At 38.2% G+C, this 16,286-nt stretch overlaps 1 protein-coding gene across 1 annotated transcript in view; it reads right to left on the bottom strand.

The window, feature by feature from the left end:
* The window catches only part of LOC106083330 (uncharacterized), a 128,028-nt gene that overhangs the window by 66,911 nt on the left and 44,831 nt on the right, over window positions 1-16,286 (bottom strand). Inside the window, exons 12-15 of the mRNA XM_013246267.2 lie at window positions 6,805-7,067; window positions 5,515-6,462; window positions 2,607-2,764; window positions 1,787-2,522 (exon numbers count right to left, since the gene is read on the bottom strand). Of these exons, the coding sequence (XP_013101721.2) occupies window positions 1,787-2,522; window positions 2,607-2,764; window positions 5,515-6,462; window positions 6,805-7,067 (2,105 nt within the window). The remainder of the gene's footprint in view (window positions 1-1,786; window positions 2,523-2,606; window positions 2,765-5,514; window positions 6,463-6,804; window positions 7,068-16,286) is intronic.

Genomic DNA, 16,286 nt, shown 5'->3' with positions numbered 1-16,286 from the left:
GATATCAAATTATTTTGTTTTTTCTACTCACAAATACATTTCATTTGAGTCTCATATTGCCATAATGGGTCAATAAATCTATTCGAGGTATTTTTAGGAGGAAAAGAGCCCCCTTGGCTTGAACGCAAATTTTAATGTCATATTTTTAATCTACTCCCAAATACCATTTATTTGAATCCTATAAAGCCATGGTCCTTGCCCATTTGGGGGTGAGGCGACCTCCCATTACTTGGACCTAATTTTTTATGCCATATTTGTAATCTACTCCCGAATACTTTTCATTTGAGTCCCATATTGATAGGAAAGTCGAATATTTCTGTTTAGAGGAGTTTTTGGGTTGGGGTGGCCCGCTGGGTACTTGGACTCAAAATTTTATATGATATTCATTTTCTAATCTCCAATACCTTTCATTTAATACCCATATTGTGTCCATCAGTTCTCTTTTGGTTTTGGGTGGCGTTTTTGGAGTAAGGAGGAGGGTCAGCCACCATCCGATATCTAAAAAATAGCCTATGTTTCCTTTTTTTTGATACCACGGCACAAACAAACAAACCTACTCTCATATAGTCATGATGGGTCATATGCCCATTTGGGGCAGTTTTTAGGGGGTGAGGTGATCCCCTACACTTCGATCTGATTTTGTATGCCAGATTTGTAATCTACTCCCGAATACCTTTTATTTAAGCCCCAATTTTTACTGTTTTTACACATTTTTGGGTAAGGGCGACTTCCTGGGTACTTGTACCCAATTTTTAATACCATATTCGTATTCTACTCTTCAATACCTTTCATTTGATATCCATATTGGCTTTATCGGTTCACTTGAGATTTTGGGTGGGGTAACGGGGAGGGTGCGCCCCCTTCCGATATCAACAAATTATAAAGCATATTTCTTCTTCCTGACCATATTCGTAATCTACTCTCGAATACCTTTCATTTGAGTCCCATATTGTCATGATCGTCAAATAAACCTATTTTAAGGGGTTTTGGGGCTGGGGCGGCCCCCCGGGTACTTGGGCCCAACTTTTATTATAAAATTCGTACTCTACTCTTGAATACCTTCCATTTGAATCCCATATTGTCCCGATCGCTCCACTTTTATTTTTGGGTAGTACTTTTGGGGTAGAGGGGAGGGTCCGCCCCCCTTCCGATATCAAAAAATTATATAGGTTATGTTTTCCTTCCAGCCCAACCTACACAATCTGTGAAAATTTCAAGGTAATCGGTTCAGCAAACATATAAGATTTTGTCGCAGATTGATATTTCGAGGTATCGCAAGCAAAATGACTAGATTAGCATGCCCCCTTGCAGTGGGAGAAAACATTCATTGTAGTAGCCATATGCCACAATATGCTATTGTTGTTACAACAAATCCAAATCTCTTCCACTAACAATTCCAACATGAAAGATTCTAAACACATAATAAAAACACATAATAAAAACAATCCATCCTCCGCAACAAGTGCTTATCAAGAATTGTAAAATTGGAAAGCTGTTTCTATTGTTGAAATTACCATTTTGAGAACAGATATTTCTTAGCAGCCCAAGTGGTATTTTTTCGTGGAACTGTTTACATTAGGAGAAAATAAAAATAATCGTCTACTCCTGTATCCTTGCACACAGTCACAACAATCCGTATTTAATAACATCTTTTGCTGTTTAACCTGGCTGATATTGAATAAATCTTTGCAATTGTCATCATTAGGGAACATCCCCAATATGCCTGGAGACACACACACACACACACTGTCTGTATAAATAAGCCATAGCAGAGTAGCGCACTTACCCCTTCAATTGTGTATTTCAACAATGCCATGAACTCCCTGCTGTTGCCCAAGAGATATTTGGTATTATTTTTGAAAAATGTATCCACCATATAATAAGTGTGCCAGTCCTGGATACACAGACGATTCGAGCATATTGAATGGCATATCATATTACAGACCGTATCAAGATTTGGCAAGCATTTTGTTATGTTGTGCGCCGCCTGTTGTTGTTGCTGTTGCTGCAAAAAACTGCCGTCGCCACCATCGACATCAATGGTGTCAGTTCCATGGGTTGGCTGCTTCTTTGTTGCCACATTATTGGCAGCAGCCTCGTCGCGCTGCTGCAATTGCTCAATTAGCAGCAGCAAACTTAGCAGTTGCTGGCAATCGCTGGATTCAATGAATTTCTCCAACATGCCCAAGATGACTTCTTTCTGTGTGTCAAGTTCGTTGTTGAGTGTCAAAAGATTCTCCGTTAGAGCAGCCAATGAATTGGGATCATCGACATGACGTCTTGGGGAAGTGGCATCGCCTAGGCCAGTCGCTGTAATTTGACTTGCCATTGTGGGGGTCATTAGGAATATTTCGTAGGCTAATGTTTTAAGGGCTTGTATGGCCACATCCCGGATGCTGTAGTTGGCCAGAAGGTTATTGGTGATGCTGATAATTTTCGGTATTGTTATCAAATTACGGTCGTTTCTTGATGACAGTTTAATGAGGAATTTTATCATAGGTGTTATGAGGAATAGGCCATTGCTGGAATGAGAAGAAAGGCATTGAAAATGGAAGTTGCTCATACCATGAAAGACTTGCTGTCGTTCTTATGGTTGTATGCCTTACCGTGCTATGCCTCCTTCAATGATTTCCAAGCTCTTGCTTATATGTTCGAATATCACATTCTTAGCATCCAAACTACTGTAGGTAACATTAAAGTCCAAAAGTAAAATCAACATATCCAGAATATCAGCCTGAATGCGACCGTTACAATGTAAGAAAAACTGCAAGCAAAATGCAATAAAAAATATTCCATTTTATTTTTTAGTACAATTAACTAATATTCACTTTCAAAGACATTTTGAAATCTCTTAAAAATTTTGTGACATTAAGGAGGGGCGAACGTGAACGCTCCACCCACAATACACCTGATATAGACACCTCATACGATCGCAACAATGGGGGAGAAGAATACAAAATGGAATCCCTTAGTATCGGGCGATCACCCACCCCCTACTAACCGCCCAAACGGAAATGTTGATCGATGGAGAAAGAGAAGAAAAGGAATGAAATTATTGGAAATATTGGGTTGCCCAAAAAGTAATTGCGGATTTTTCATATAGTCGGCGTTGACAAATTTGTTCACAGCTTGTGACTCCGTAATGGCATTCTTTCTTCTGTCAGTTATCAGCTGTTACTTTTAGCTTGCTTAAGAAAAAAAGTGTAAAAAAAGTATATTTGATTAAAGTTCATTCTAAGTTTTATTAAAAATGCATTTACTTTCTTTTAAAAAATCCGCAATTACTTTTTGGGCAGCCAATAGAATGTTTATCTAATGTTACAACCAGTAAAGTCGGGCTGGCTGTATAATACCCAAAATCTGACGAACATATATATGGGAGGTATATCCAAATCTGAACCGATTTCGACCAACCTGTATAGATATTGTGGTAGTCGTGTAAGATAACGTTGTGGAAAATTTTGACAAGACTGATCAATAAATGCGCTTGCAGTGGCTCTAGAAGTGGAAATCGGGCGATATACCCATATATGTATATCACCCGATTTTCACTTCTAGAGCTATATCTAAATCGAAATCGATTTTTATGAAATTCAACAGTAATATCAAGAGTCATAATCCCTTCTGCCAAACTTCGAGAGAATCTGTTGACAAATGAGCACTTTATTTCAATATTTCTCAAAATCGGACGAGCATATATACGGGAGCTATATCTTAATCTGAAATGATTTCGACCAAGCGTTGTACAGAAGCCCAGATCGGTTTAAATGGCAGCTATTTTAGGTTATGTACCGATTTGCGTCACACTTGGCACAGTTGTTAGATGTCATAACAAAATGCTTCATGCAAAATTTCAGCCAAATCGGATGAGAATTGCACTCTCCAGCGGCTCAAGAAGTTAAGATCCCAGATCGGTTTAAATGGCAGCTATTTTAGGTTATATACCGATTTGAGCCATACTTAGCACAGTATGACGATTTAAAATGACATGACGATCAAGAATATATAAATACTTTATGGGGTCTCAGACGCATAAGAATCGGGTCAGATTTGGATATAGCTCCCATATATATGTTTGTCCGATTTTGAGAAATATGGCAATAAAGTGGTCATTTGTTCGAAATTTAGCAGGAAGGATTTTTTACACTCTCGACATTACTGATGAATTTCATAGAAATCGGTTAAGATTTTGATATAGCTCTCATATATATGTATATATATAGCCTGACTTTTATACCCTCCACCATAGGATGGGGGTATACTAATTTCGTCATTCTGTTTGTAACCACTCGAAATATTCGTCTGAGACCCCATAAAGGATAAATATTCTTGATCGTCGTGACATTTTATGTAGATCCAGCCATGTCCGTCCGTCTGTCTGGCGAAAGCACGCTAACTTTCGAAGGCGTAAAACTAGCCGCTTGAAATTTTGCACAAATACTTCTTATTAGTGTAGGTCGGTTGGGATTGTAAATGGGCCATATCGGTCCATGTTTTGATATAGTTGCCATATAAACCGATCTCGGGTCTTGACTTCTTGAGCCTCTAGAAGGCGCAATTCTTTTTCGATTGAAATGAAATTTTGCACGACGGGTTTCGTTATGACTTCCAATAACTGTGCCAGGTAAGGTTCAAATCGGTCAAAAACCTGATATAGCTGTCATATAAACCGATCTTGGGTCTTGACTTCTTGAGCCTCTAGCGGGCGCAAATCTTATTCGATTTGAATGAAATTTTGCACGACGTGTTTTGCTATGACTTCCAACAACTGTGCTAAGTATGGTTCAAATCGGTCCATAACCTGATATAGCTGCCATATAAACCGATCTTGGGTCTTGACATCTCGAGCCATTAGAGGGCGCAATTCTTATACGATTTGAATGAAATTTTGCACGAAGTATTTTGTTATGATATATAACTGTGCCAAGTATGGTTCAAATCGGTCCATAACCTGATATAGTTGTCATATAAGCTTCTAGAGAGCGCAATTCCCGCAATACGACCCGATAAGCCTACTTCTTTTGACAGCAGGTTCGATTTTATGTCAGTCATTAATCCTTCGTTGAATGGTCATAAAATATAAATTTTTTTTTTATAAAAGCATAGTGGCTTAGGAAAAAACAAATTATTATTTTTTTTAATTCTTAAAAATTTTAGTTCCCGGAGTCGACCCCGGAGTCGGAGTCGAGTAAAATTCCCGAAGTCGAGTTAAAACTGCTTTGATCAAAACTAGACAACATTTTGTACGAGAATTTTTTTTTACAAAATTTTCTATACAAATAAAATTTTGACAACATTTTTAATTTTTATAAAATTTTGTCAAAATTAAAATTTTAAAATTTTTTTGCTCAGAATTAAATTCAAGTTGCACAAACAATTTGATTTCGAAATGTTTAATGGAATCAAGTTTAATGAACTCAATGCCACTGCTACCATAAATAATGCCTCCAAACAAGCAACCTTACCAACTAACTGAGAGTTTTTTTTTTTCTTTTTCTTTAATCACCAACTTACCGATAAACAGTGGATAACCAAAGGTTCAAACAGCTTTATATGCCTTGCGAGTTCGGGCTCAAATGGTGATTTCCAAGTGTGATAGTCCAAAGCACTGGCAAATAACTCGGACAACAATAGATAATCATCTTGTAAGCCAACTGTACCAAATGTACAACCAGTGGTAGTGTTGGCAAAGCCACTATTTGGGCTACCCACAACATCCATGAATGAAAGTCTCTTTGAGGGTTGTTGCAATTGGATTGTTTTGGATGTAGCATTTGGCGTAGTTATTCTTTCGGCCGGGGAAGCCATTGAGGCGGAGCATGGGTGTGGGGCTGAGGGTGATGAGGCCCCGGCTGATGTGGGAGTCGGCTGTTGTGCTGCTGTACCATCAACTTGATTGCTGTAGCATTGCCTCTCTTTGCATTTGGCCTTAAAATACGATTTGGTAAATGCTGGATAATGGCCTTGTTTCATTTGATGTTTGTGTTGCTGGTGCTGGTGTGGCTGCTTCAGCCTGTTGCCATAATTTCTAGCAAACAAATATTTCAACAGTTGTCGCAGACATGCAATGCTCTCCTCGGGTGCATAATTTATGACTTTGGTCAAGTACTGAAGAGTTTCTTCAATTAATTTCAATACTGGTGCACAGTCTAGGCCCGCACCAAGTGAGGAAGACAAAGGGGTGGGGGAGGCGGTAGATGTTGCCGATGCTGTTGCATTCACATCCGTTGCACTTTTGGCAATTCCTAGATTGCCCATCAGACCCAAGCTACTGGCAGCTGAAGCAGCACTGCTGCCAGTGTTTATTGCCCCAGCTGCTGACGCTGCTGCTGCTGCTGTTGTTGTAGCTGTAGCTGCCACAGTTGCCTCATGGGGCAACATTTCGATGCATACACTCAATGAGTTTAAACATGTTTTCAAAAGGGAAATTAATTTGCTGCCAGCTTCCTCATTAATGGTAATCTTGATAAATTTCAAAGAAACAAGACACACAACACAGCGCATCGCATCGCCAACACCAAAGAGAAACCGAGTAGAATACAGAGAGAGAGAGAGAGAGAGAAGGAAAAAATTAAACAAAAACCAATTTAAACACGAAAAAAAAACAAAATAAATTGAATTCACAATAAATTTGCCGAAACAAAATCCAACCACAGGACAATGAACACCAACACCATCATCGTCAGCAACAACAAATAAGGGGGTCAGTTGAGACCAACAGAAAGGGTGGTGTGGGGCCATGCTAGTGGCAAGGATATTTGCCGGCCGGCTTTACTCTAAACACACACACACATATGCACTTACCTTATAATTATCGTAGGCACTTTTCAAAGTGTGATAAAGTTTTACATAAATGGATTCGTTGCCAAAATAGCCCCAACTCTGAGCTATGGCCGATTCTTTGGCACTACCAAATAACTCGACTTTTTGGCTTTTGGCCATAATTAATGACTTTGGATTGGTGAATATGTGATAATAAATATTTACAATTTTCATTGTATGTCTCAGCAGGCCGATAATGTTTTCAAGATTTTGTTGTCCAGCGCTGGGATAAAACATTGAGGAACCTAAAATTCAAAGAGAAATAAGATATTAGCAATTAATTTGTCGCTGGCAAAGGCTTTTAAACGTTTATGTTCAGAATGTTTAATTTTGTGACAAAGTGTTTTAAGTCGTAGGTCATTAAATAACAAGTAAAAGCGTGCTAAGTTCGGCCGGCTCGAATCTTATATACCCTCCACCATGGATCGCATTTGTCGAGTTCTTTTTCCGGCATCTCTTCTTAGGCAAAAAAGGATATAAGAAAAGATTTGCTCTGCTATTAAGAGAAGATTTGCTCTGCCATAAATTATATGTTGGAGACCTGTGTAAAATGTCAGCCAATTCGAATAAGAATTGCGCCATTTGGGGGCTCAAGAAGTAAAATAGAGAGATCGATTTATATGGGAGCTGTATCGGGCTATAGACCGATTCAGACCATAATAAACACGTATGTTAATGGTCATGAGAGGATCTGTCGTACAAAATTTCAAGCAAATCGGATAATAATTGCGACCTCTAGAGGCTCAAGAAGTCATGTCCCCAGATCGGTTTATATATCAGGTTATAAACCGATTTGAACCATACTTGGAACAGTTGTTGGATATCATAACAAAACACTTCGTGCAAAAATTCATTAAAATCGGAAATGAATTGCGCCCCCTAGAGGCTCAAGAAGTCAAGTCCCAAGATCGGTTTATATGACAGCTATATCAGGTAATGGACCGATTTGAACCATAATTGACACAGTTGTTAGAAAATATAACAAAACATCTCATGCAATATTTCAGTCAAATCGGACGAGAATTGCGCCCTCTAGAGGCTCAAGAAGTCAAGACCCAAAATCGGTTTATATGGCAGCTATATCAAAACATGGACCGATATGGCCCATTTACAATCCCAATTGACCTACACTTATAAGAAGTATTTGTGCAAAATTTCAAGCGCATAGCTTTATTCCTTCGAAAGTCAGCGTGCTTTCGATAGACAGACGGACGGACATGGCTAGATCGACTTAAAATATCACGACGAAAAGAAATGCTGCATATAAACACGTTGAAAACGTTTTAAAACTCCCTTCTTACATAGTCAATTCAAAACTGCCAGGAAGACTGCTTCGAAAGCGATCTATTTTCAAAATAAATTTCATACTGCTGTAGACACCAAATACACATGGAGGTTCGTTACATTGGAATCGCAGATAGAACTGAACATCTAAACAATTCGCATGTTGACTTGAATGAGCTTAACGAACGTTTCTATTGAACCTGTGGAACCAATTTCGAATATATATGAACAGCTATGCACTCCATCCATTGAGAATCCATTTACTTTCCGCTGTGTAGATTGGAATGAGGTTTTCGAAAGCATTTACAAAATTAAATCCAATGCTATGGGATTAGATGAAATTGATCCACGCTTTCTGAAGTTATTACTACCTGACTTAATACCCTACATAACTTACATTTTCAACTATATATTGACTAAATCGAATTTTCCTGCTAAGTGCAAAATCGCAAAGATTTTACCTATTCCTAAAGCAAATAGAGAGTACTGCCCATAGCTATACTACCATTCTTGTCTAAAGCTTTAGAACGCTTTATGTCTGATCAAATTAGTAATTTTCTAACTGAGAATGACTTACTATCTGACAGACAATCTGGATACCGGAAGAAAAGAAGCTGCTGCACCGCTCCTATAGATGTTAGTGAAAACCATGGATGACAAAATGGTGTCGTTCTTAGCATTTGATACCGTTGATCATCATATTCTGATATTAAAACTGCAAAAACTGTTTAATTTTTCTCATACCGCCTGTAAACTTATGCTATCATATATGTCACAAAGAGCACAAGTGGTAGTAATTGAAAATCGTTGCTCCAGTCTACTTGAACTATCTAAAGCCATTCCCCAAGGATCCATTCTTGGCCCTCTACTGTTCTCCATTTATATAAATGATCTTCCGGATGTTCTAGCTAACTGTAAAACACAGATGTATGCTGATGATATGCAGCTATATATTGGTACAAAAATAAGCGATATTCAAAAATGTGTAACTGATATAAACTATGCTTTGAATCGAGTTTATAACTGAGCAAAACGTAATTCATAGATAATTATCCTGGATAATTTAATTGTACATCTTAATAACACTTCAATACCACGAGTTGAAACTGCTTGTAACTTGGGTTTAACTGCAATTTAACTTGGACTAATCATATCACTAAAACTCTTGGCAAAGTGTATGGAATGCTGCGTAATCTGAGGGCAGTCCGCCTCTCTAAACCATTTCAAATCCGCATCCTGCTTGCAAAATCATATTTGATTCCCACTCTCCTATATGGCTGGGAAGTTTTCTACTACTGTGATTTTGAAGATAATCGCAGTCTTACTGTTGCCTTCAATGACATTACCAGATACATCTTTAATAGAAAACGTGTCATAAAAGTATTTCACAATTTGCACTACAAGTTTTTAATGTATCCTATAAAAATTATCTAAATATTAGAAGTCTAATTCTGCTTCACAAAATTGTCCAAAACGAAAGAACCTGGGTAACTCTTCGCTCAACTGAAATTTGCCAAATTGAATAGAGGACTGAAAACTATACCACCGAGAATATAACTGTCTGAACTCAGAGAAACAATTCTTCATTGCTACAATACGTCTCTGGAACAACGTTTCTTCGAACAGTCAACGCATAAGCAATTTTCAACCAGGATATTGCTTGGGTATTTACCCAATAAATACCTTTTTTGGGTATTTATAATTTTGCAGATATCAAGGGTATTAACAACATTTTTCCAATTCGTACTCTTTCTATATAATCCTGACCTTCGGATCTCATAAAATCTGAATTTTGATATATGGGTTGCCCAAAAAGTAATTGCGGATTTTTTAAAAGAAAGTAAATGCATTTTTAATAAAACTTAGAATGAACTTTAATCAAATATACTTTTTTTACACTTTTTTTCTAAAGCAAGCTAAAAGTAACAGCTGATAACTGACAGAAGAAAGAATGCAATTACAGAGTCACAAGCAGTGAAAAAATTTGTCAACGCCGTCCATATGAAAAATCCGCAATTACTTTTTGGGCAATCCAATATATCCATATCCAAAGTTCAGCAAGGTCGAACTTAACACGTTGAATTGCATTTTTTTGCGAAGTCGTTTCTCAAACGATTTTCAACTTTTTTAACGGATTTGCTATTAGAGCTCGCAAAATGACACTATCGATATTTAATTTTTTGACTAAATATCAATTGATACTTTTCCGATGGATACTATCGGAAAAGTTAGAATTTCTTGCAAAATTAAACACAAATAAGCGCCTATAGAGGGCGCAATTTTCATCCGATTAGGCCAACATTTTGTACAATGATTTCTCTCACGACTTCACGACATAAACCGATCTCCCGATTAGACTTATTGAAAGCGTTGTTCGTTTGTAAAACGATTCATGTATAAATTATAGACCAAACTTAAAATGTTTAACAGTGAAGCAAAACACGAAACGTGCGTGAGCTGTTTAAACCAGTTTTGCCAAAGAGATAATAGGTATAAAAATCACCCTTTCCTCGGTATAGGGATTTTGGGTATTTTCGTTAAGAATTGTGGTCAAAATTTAATTTTTTTTTTTTTTTTGAGAAGTAATTCATCTTTTGAGTCGGAAGTTCGGGTGGTTCTCTCGATGGCATCCCAGGAGAAATTTTTTAGACAGAAGTTCACAGTGATCCGTAACTCTAAGGATCTTAGAAGGATCCTAGTGCGCGGCATTTGGTGACATCTTTTTATGGACCTTAGTGCCGCGTTTTGACAGGTTTCTACACGCAAAATCATCATTCGTTTGAGATAAAGGAAATTTCACCAAGTAAACTCTTGTTCTGAAAAATGTTGGACTTTGTTTACGATAAAAGTACATGAGTTTTTCGATAAATTCTTGCAAGAATTTTTGGCAAATATTTTTACACTGACAATACCTTTCATTCTTTTTCATTCTAGAAAATGTTATTTGGGGTCAAACGTTTAAAATTGATTGTGCATATTATAAGGGATGCCAAGTTTAACATAATGCACATAACTCAAACTCAATTTTTTACGAATTAAAAGCAGATCTCAGTTGGTAATTCTAACTCTTTCAGGGTATATTTGAGTTTATTTGTACATTATGGTACACAATTGTATCAAAAGCCTTCCATTTTCGCACAACTCCATTATGGTTTTGTGTTATGATCTGCTGTATTCGTTTTGCTATAAATAACACAAAATATGATTGTTGTTGTTTTCGCACATTAAAATACTTACTACATGATGGATATTTTTCTCTTTCGTTAATGTTACCAAACAATGTATGTGTTTTATTGTTGTGTTTTATTGTACCTGGCAGCCTTTTGTGTGTTGCTCTAATGATTTTTGTCAATGGAAGTCCCAGCTTTTTGTACCGTAACTTTAAAAATTGTCACATACCGATTTCACCATCCGTACTTGTCCAACTGCTCAATATATTGACTCAGTCAAAACAAAAAAACAAAAAAATGTTTGGTGTGAGAATGTGTCTATAACAGTGACGAGCACACAATTGCAACTACTTGCAAGCCTATGGGTCTGCTTGGGGTTATTTTCTTGTGTACGTACAAAATAATGTGCAATAGAGTGGGTATTTTTGCCAACCACTGGTCTATATGCTCAAATACTCACACTTTTCTCTCTAGTAGGAGAGACACAAGAGAATAATTATTGATCCAGCAAACGAAGAATCGTTTGCGGCTTTCGAAACACTTTTGTCTTTAACGAGTTTTTGGCTTTACAACAAAAGAAAGATACTTCTACCATTGACGAAGCGTCTAAAAGGTTTACAACAAACAAAGATAGTTACGTTGAATAATACTTCGTTTATGACTAACGTTTGATATGTTGAAGCGAAACGTTACACGGTTACAATAAAGGCAAAACTTCGTGATAAAAGTATTTTGTTTGTCGTAAAAATTTCTCAAACGTTTTAATTTTTTTGCCTGTAGATTTCGCCAGTGTGTCTCACAAACCACAGAGGTCAATAGCGCATAGTTTATCACTGGTCGCCCGATTGTCTTGTAGATTATCAACAAGTTCGTTCGTTCGTTCCCCAGTTGCTGTCAGCCAACGATTTGAAGATTATGTTCTTGTTTTTTGCCCTATCGCAGATCATAGTAGCGTAGACCGACGTTGAAAGACCGTTGTCGTGGGTTACTCCCTGAATCTTCGGATGCCCCGCCGGTGGGATCGCTTGTCCATCGAGATATATCTCAAGCTCTTTGGTGTAATCAGTTGTCCCGGAGGAAGATATTTATTTGTCCCTAAGGTAAATAGTTAGTTGCTCGCATTGATGTCGTTGCCCGCATTCGCATTCAGACCGCGCCTGGTATGTGTGGTTATAGCGGTGTGTGCTGTTGTAGTGCTATGCATTTTACGGATCCCGTGTTGACGTTCCGCTCGAATTAAAGACGATCTCTTACTATTGATTTCTCCTATTTTTACGTGGTTTTATAGATAAAAACTATTTACCAGACAAATCTAAGTTGAATTCTTTAAATAACCTTAAAATAAAATGCCATTGTCTTACTACTCTATTTTTCAATTTGTTAGCTTCTACACGCTATTTTAAGGATATTCTCTTGATTAAGTTAACAAATGTAGTATTAAAGTATTTATAAATCTCTAAATAAATATGTCAAACACGGAGGAGGCGAGTGAATATAAAACCAAACCACCTTAACCAGATTGTTATAACCAAAAGTAACACCGGCATTTGATTTAATTGTGTTGTTCTACTGCTACTGCTCTAGCTGCTGCGGTGTGGGTATATCCTTAAATATCTTATTTTACCAATCTGTGTAAGTAGTTCTTATGTCATTTAGCAAATTTATGAGAGTATTCATATTCAGTTTAAACTTTGGTTTTTTACAAAACAAACATTTGAACACACACCCACTTGCATGTAGACAATGCCGCCCACATATGAAGAGCAAGCAAAACTATAAATGTGAAATCTCGATGGCACTCACATAGACAGAGTGTGGCTCAGACACATGCACACCTCCATACACATACAGAGAAAACAGTTAAGAAAACCACTTGTTCATAATGACATAGTTAACTAACTAAAACCATTTGCCATTAACAAAACTCTAAAGCATCAACACTACAACAAAGTTTATCCTTACGATTATTTAAATTTTCTCTAAACACATACAACGCAAACATACAGTGAGAAGGATATAGGACTCTCGCAAACGCAAAGACACACACATGCCCACAAATATAATGGCAAAGCTAAGTAAACGACTGCAAGAACTACAGAGTATAATGCACGAACTTAAATGAGCAAAGCAAGCACATCATCTTCTAGTAGGTACAGTGCATTTCGAAGGAATGTAGGTTAGAAGAGATATAGAATGTAACAGGCGCCGGCACATCTTCTTCTTATATATAAAAATCAATTTGTGTTTTTTTTGGTTTGTTTATGTGTTCCTTATAGACTCAGAAACGGCTGAACCGATTTTCTTCAAAATTTTCACATAATGATCCGGTGGTAAAAATAGGTAACTAAATTTTTTGATATCTGAAGGGGGGGCGGACCCTCCCCCTTACCCTAATTTTCAGAAACGCCAGATCTCGGAGATGGGACTGTGTCGGCCCGAAAAGCTTCGGGTTAACCAAGTTTATTGACGGCAGTCCTTTAGCCTTCACCGCCAAATCGCCTGCCCTTTCATTCCCCCTTACTCCGTTATGGCCAGGCACCCAAACGATGCGGATTTCGCCATCCTCAGAGAAAGCATTAATCTCCTTCTTACACTGCAAGACTGTTCGTGACGTAACATGGCAAATTGGCTGATTTCGTTAATGGTGACAGTGATACCAAAATATGGTCCGATTTGGATTCGAACCAATTCAGAAACATCGGGTAATAAATGCAGCAGTTATGGACCTGAGACCTGTCATCAGCAGATCGGTCTATATGGCAGCTAAATCTAAGTATGGTCAGATCTGTACCATATTTTGATAGGATAATGGGAGATACAATTATATTTTTTTGGATTATAGCGAAATCACGTAATAAATGCGACCTTAATCGGGTTAAAACCTTACATCGACAGATCGGTCTTTATGGCAGTTATATCTAAATATGGACCATATTCGGTTCGGATATCGGTGGTCTAAATACAACTCGAGGTTTCAAATTCAGCGAAATCAAACGTTAAATGCGTCTTTTATGGTCTTAGAACCCTTAATGGGTTTATATAGCAACTATATCTAAATACTGTCGGATTTTGCTCGTTCAAAATCTTCACCTTCGTGAAGAAAAAATACGAGTGTGCGGATATTAATACGCCCCATGCCACTTAGGTGGTATGTCGGTGTTTGTAAATACCTAAATACTAGAAAGTAAACTCGAAAAAGAAGACCAAACGATGTGGTTTTTGCCATCCTCAGAGTAGACATTAATATCCTTCTTACACTCCAAGTCTGTTCGTGACCCTACCGTCCTGGTTGTTATTGCCTAGATGGCCAGTTTACTGTCCAAAAAGATATTGACACTCGACGTCCTCGCACCACCTCACGCATTCCTTGATCGCCCGGATCTCTGACTGTATGATCGTATTATGGTTGGGCAGTCGAAAACAGATCTCAGTGCTTGGATTCTCAATGTAGACTCCCAGGTCTACTCTGTCCTCTAGCTTTGATCCATCTGTATAGTACGGTCTCCCATATAGTAATGTGCCTCTAGCAGCAGTGTCTCGCACTCGATCTCAAGTGTCATCTCAATTTCAGCTTAATATCTCAATTTTTGAAAGCTGTAGCGTGACTACAACATACGGACACACAGGACGGACGGACAGACACACGAACATCACTAAATCGTTTTAAGCTGATCCAGAATATATACTTTGTAGAGTCCCAAATGGATACTTCGAGGTGTTGCAAACGGGATGACTAAATGAATACTACCTCGTGGTGGGTATAAAAATCGAAAATCCCCGAGACCAGTGGAGATATTGTAGACTTCAAGCGAATTTTTTTATAGGTTTTTGAGCACTATCCATCAAAACAAATTTAGAAATCGGATTTAAAGATTCGACAGTCCGAACAAATTTTCGAAATGCCGAGGTGACCAACTTCAGGATCCTGCCAATAGGCGTCCGAATCACCTAGGGCTTTGAAATTTTTTGCGATCTCCTCAGCTCTACCCATTCAGCCTGGCACGGGATAGCTGTGAGCACCATACTTGCTGGAACATTTAGGTCCGATTTGTGTGGTGTTCATTGCTCCAGGCTACCGGGCGCGTCCACAGGTTGCGGATAGTGGAATGTTCCGTACGTAGTAGCTGCAACGGCAGTCGGGGACAATCAGCGGTATCGAGCGGAGAGTCTCATTGGAAGGCCTATGACACTCGATATGACAAGGCGATCGAGCGGAGAGTCTCATTGGAAGGACTATGATACTGTATATGACAAGGCGATCCTGTATGGCGCCTTTAAATGACCAATGGTCACCCTGTACCCGCGGCGATCGGGACAGGGTGGCTAGTTTTTTTTTTATTCTATCCCACAGTGCACTGTTTAGTCTCGGCTAAATGTTCCAGTTGTTTGTTAATGGAATGTTCAATGTGTAAAACAATATTTTTTCTATGTAACATTCTGATTATTAAAGCTCTCCCGATTCCCAATTAAGACGAAATTGTTCTTACCGCTTTTGACAAACGCACTGTACATCAATGAGTAGTCGGCAAAAATGATGGCAGAAAGCAGTTAACAGCCTTTTAGCATAAATGTTAACATATAATTTGTGAACACAGCTTTGATTCTAGCCATTCACACACACAAGTGTTTATATAGAAGGACAGCAGAACAGTTAGAAGACTGTGGGACGGACGAACAGAAGGACATAGTGAACGAAGCATACCGGCAGCACTTTTCGCTGCATCGTAGCATAATGTCAAGACAATTTCATTGTATATTCACAAATCCCGTTGCTTGCTTTCCTAGCATGGGGCCATTTTCAATGCAAATCATTTGTACTTGTGCAACAACAAGATGACATATCTGAAAAGATTCCATCATTCTACAAATGCATACAGCCTAGACGCACTCATACATTGTAATCACACACGCGCACAAATGAACGAGCATGCAAGAAGCCAGTCAATGTGAAGGACTGGTGCAGTATAAAAGTCAGGAACATTGTCATCGGTCTCATCTTCATCGTCATCA

Source organism: Stomoxys calcitrans, chromosome 2 (assembly GCF_963082655.1).
Source record: "Stomoxys calcitrans chromosome 2, idStoCalc2.1, whole genome shotgun sequence".
Classification (NCBI taxonomy): Eukaryota; Metazoa; Arthropoda; class Insecta; order Diptera; family Muscidae; genus Stomoxys; species Stomoxys calcitrans.
The sequence above is the reverse complement of the archived record's forward strand: the minus strand, read 5'-3'. Positions and strand labels throughout refer to the sequence as shown.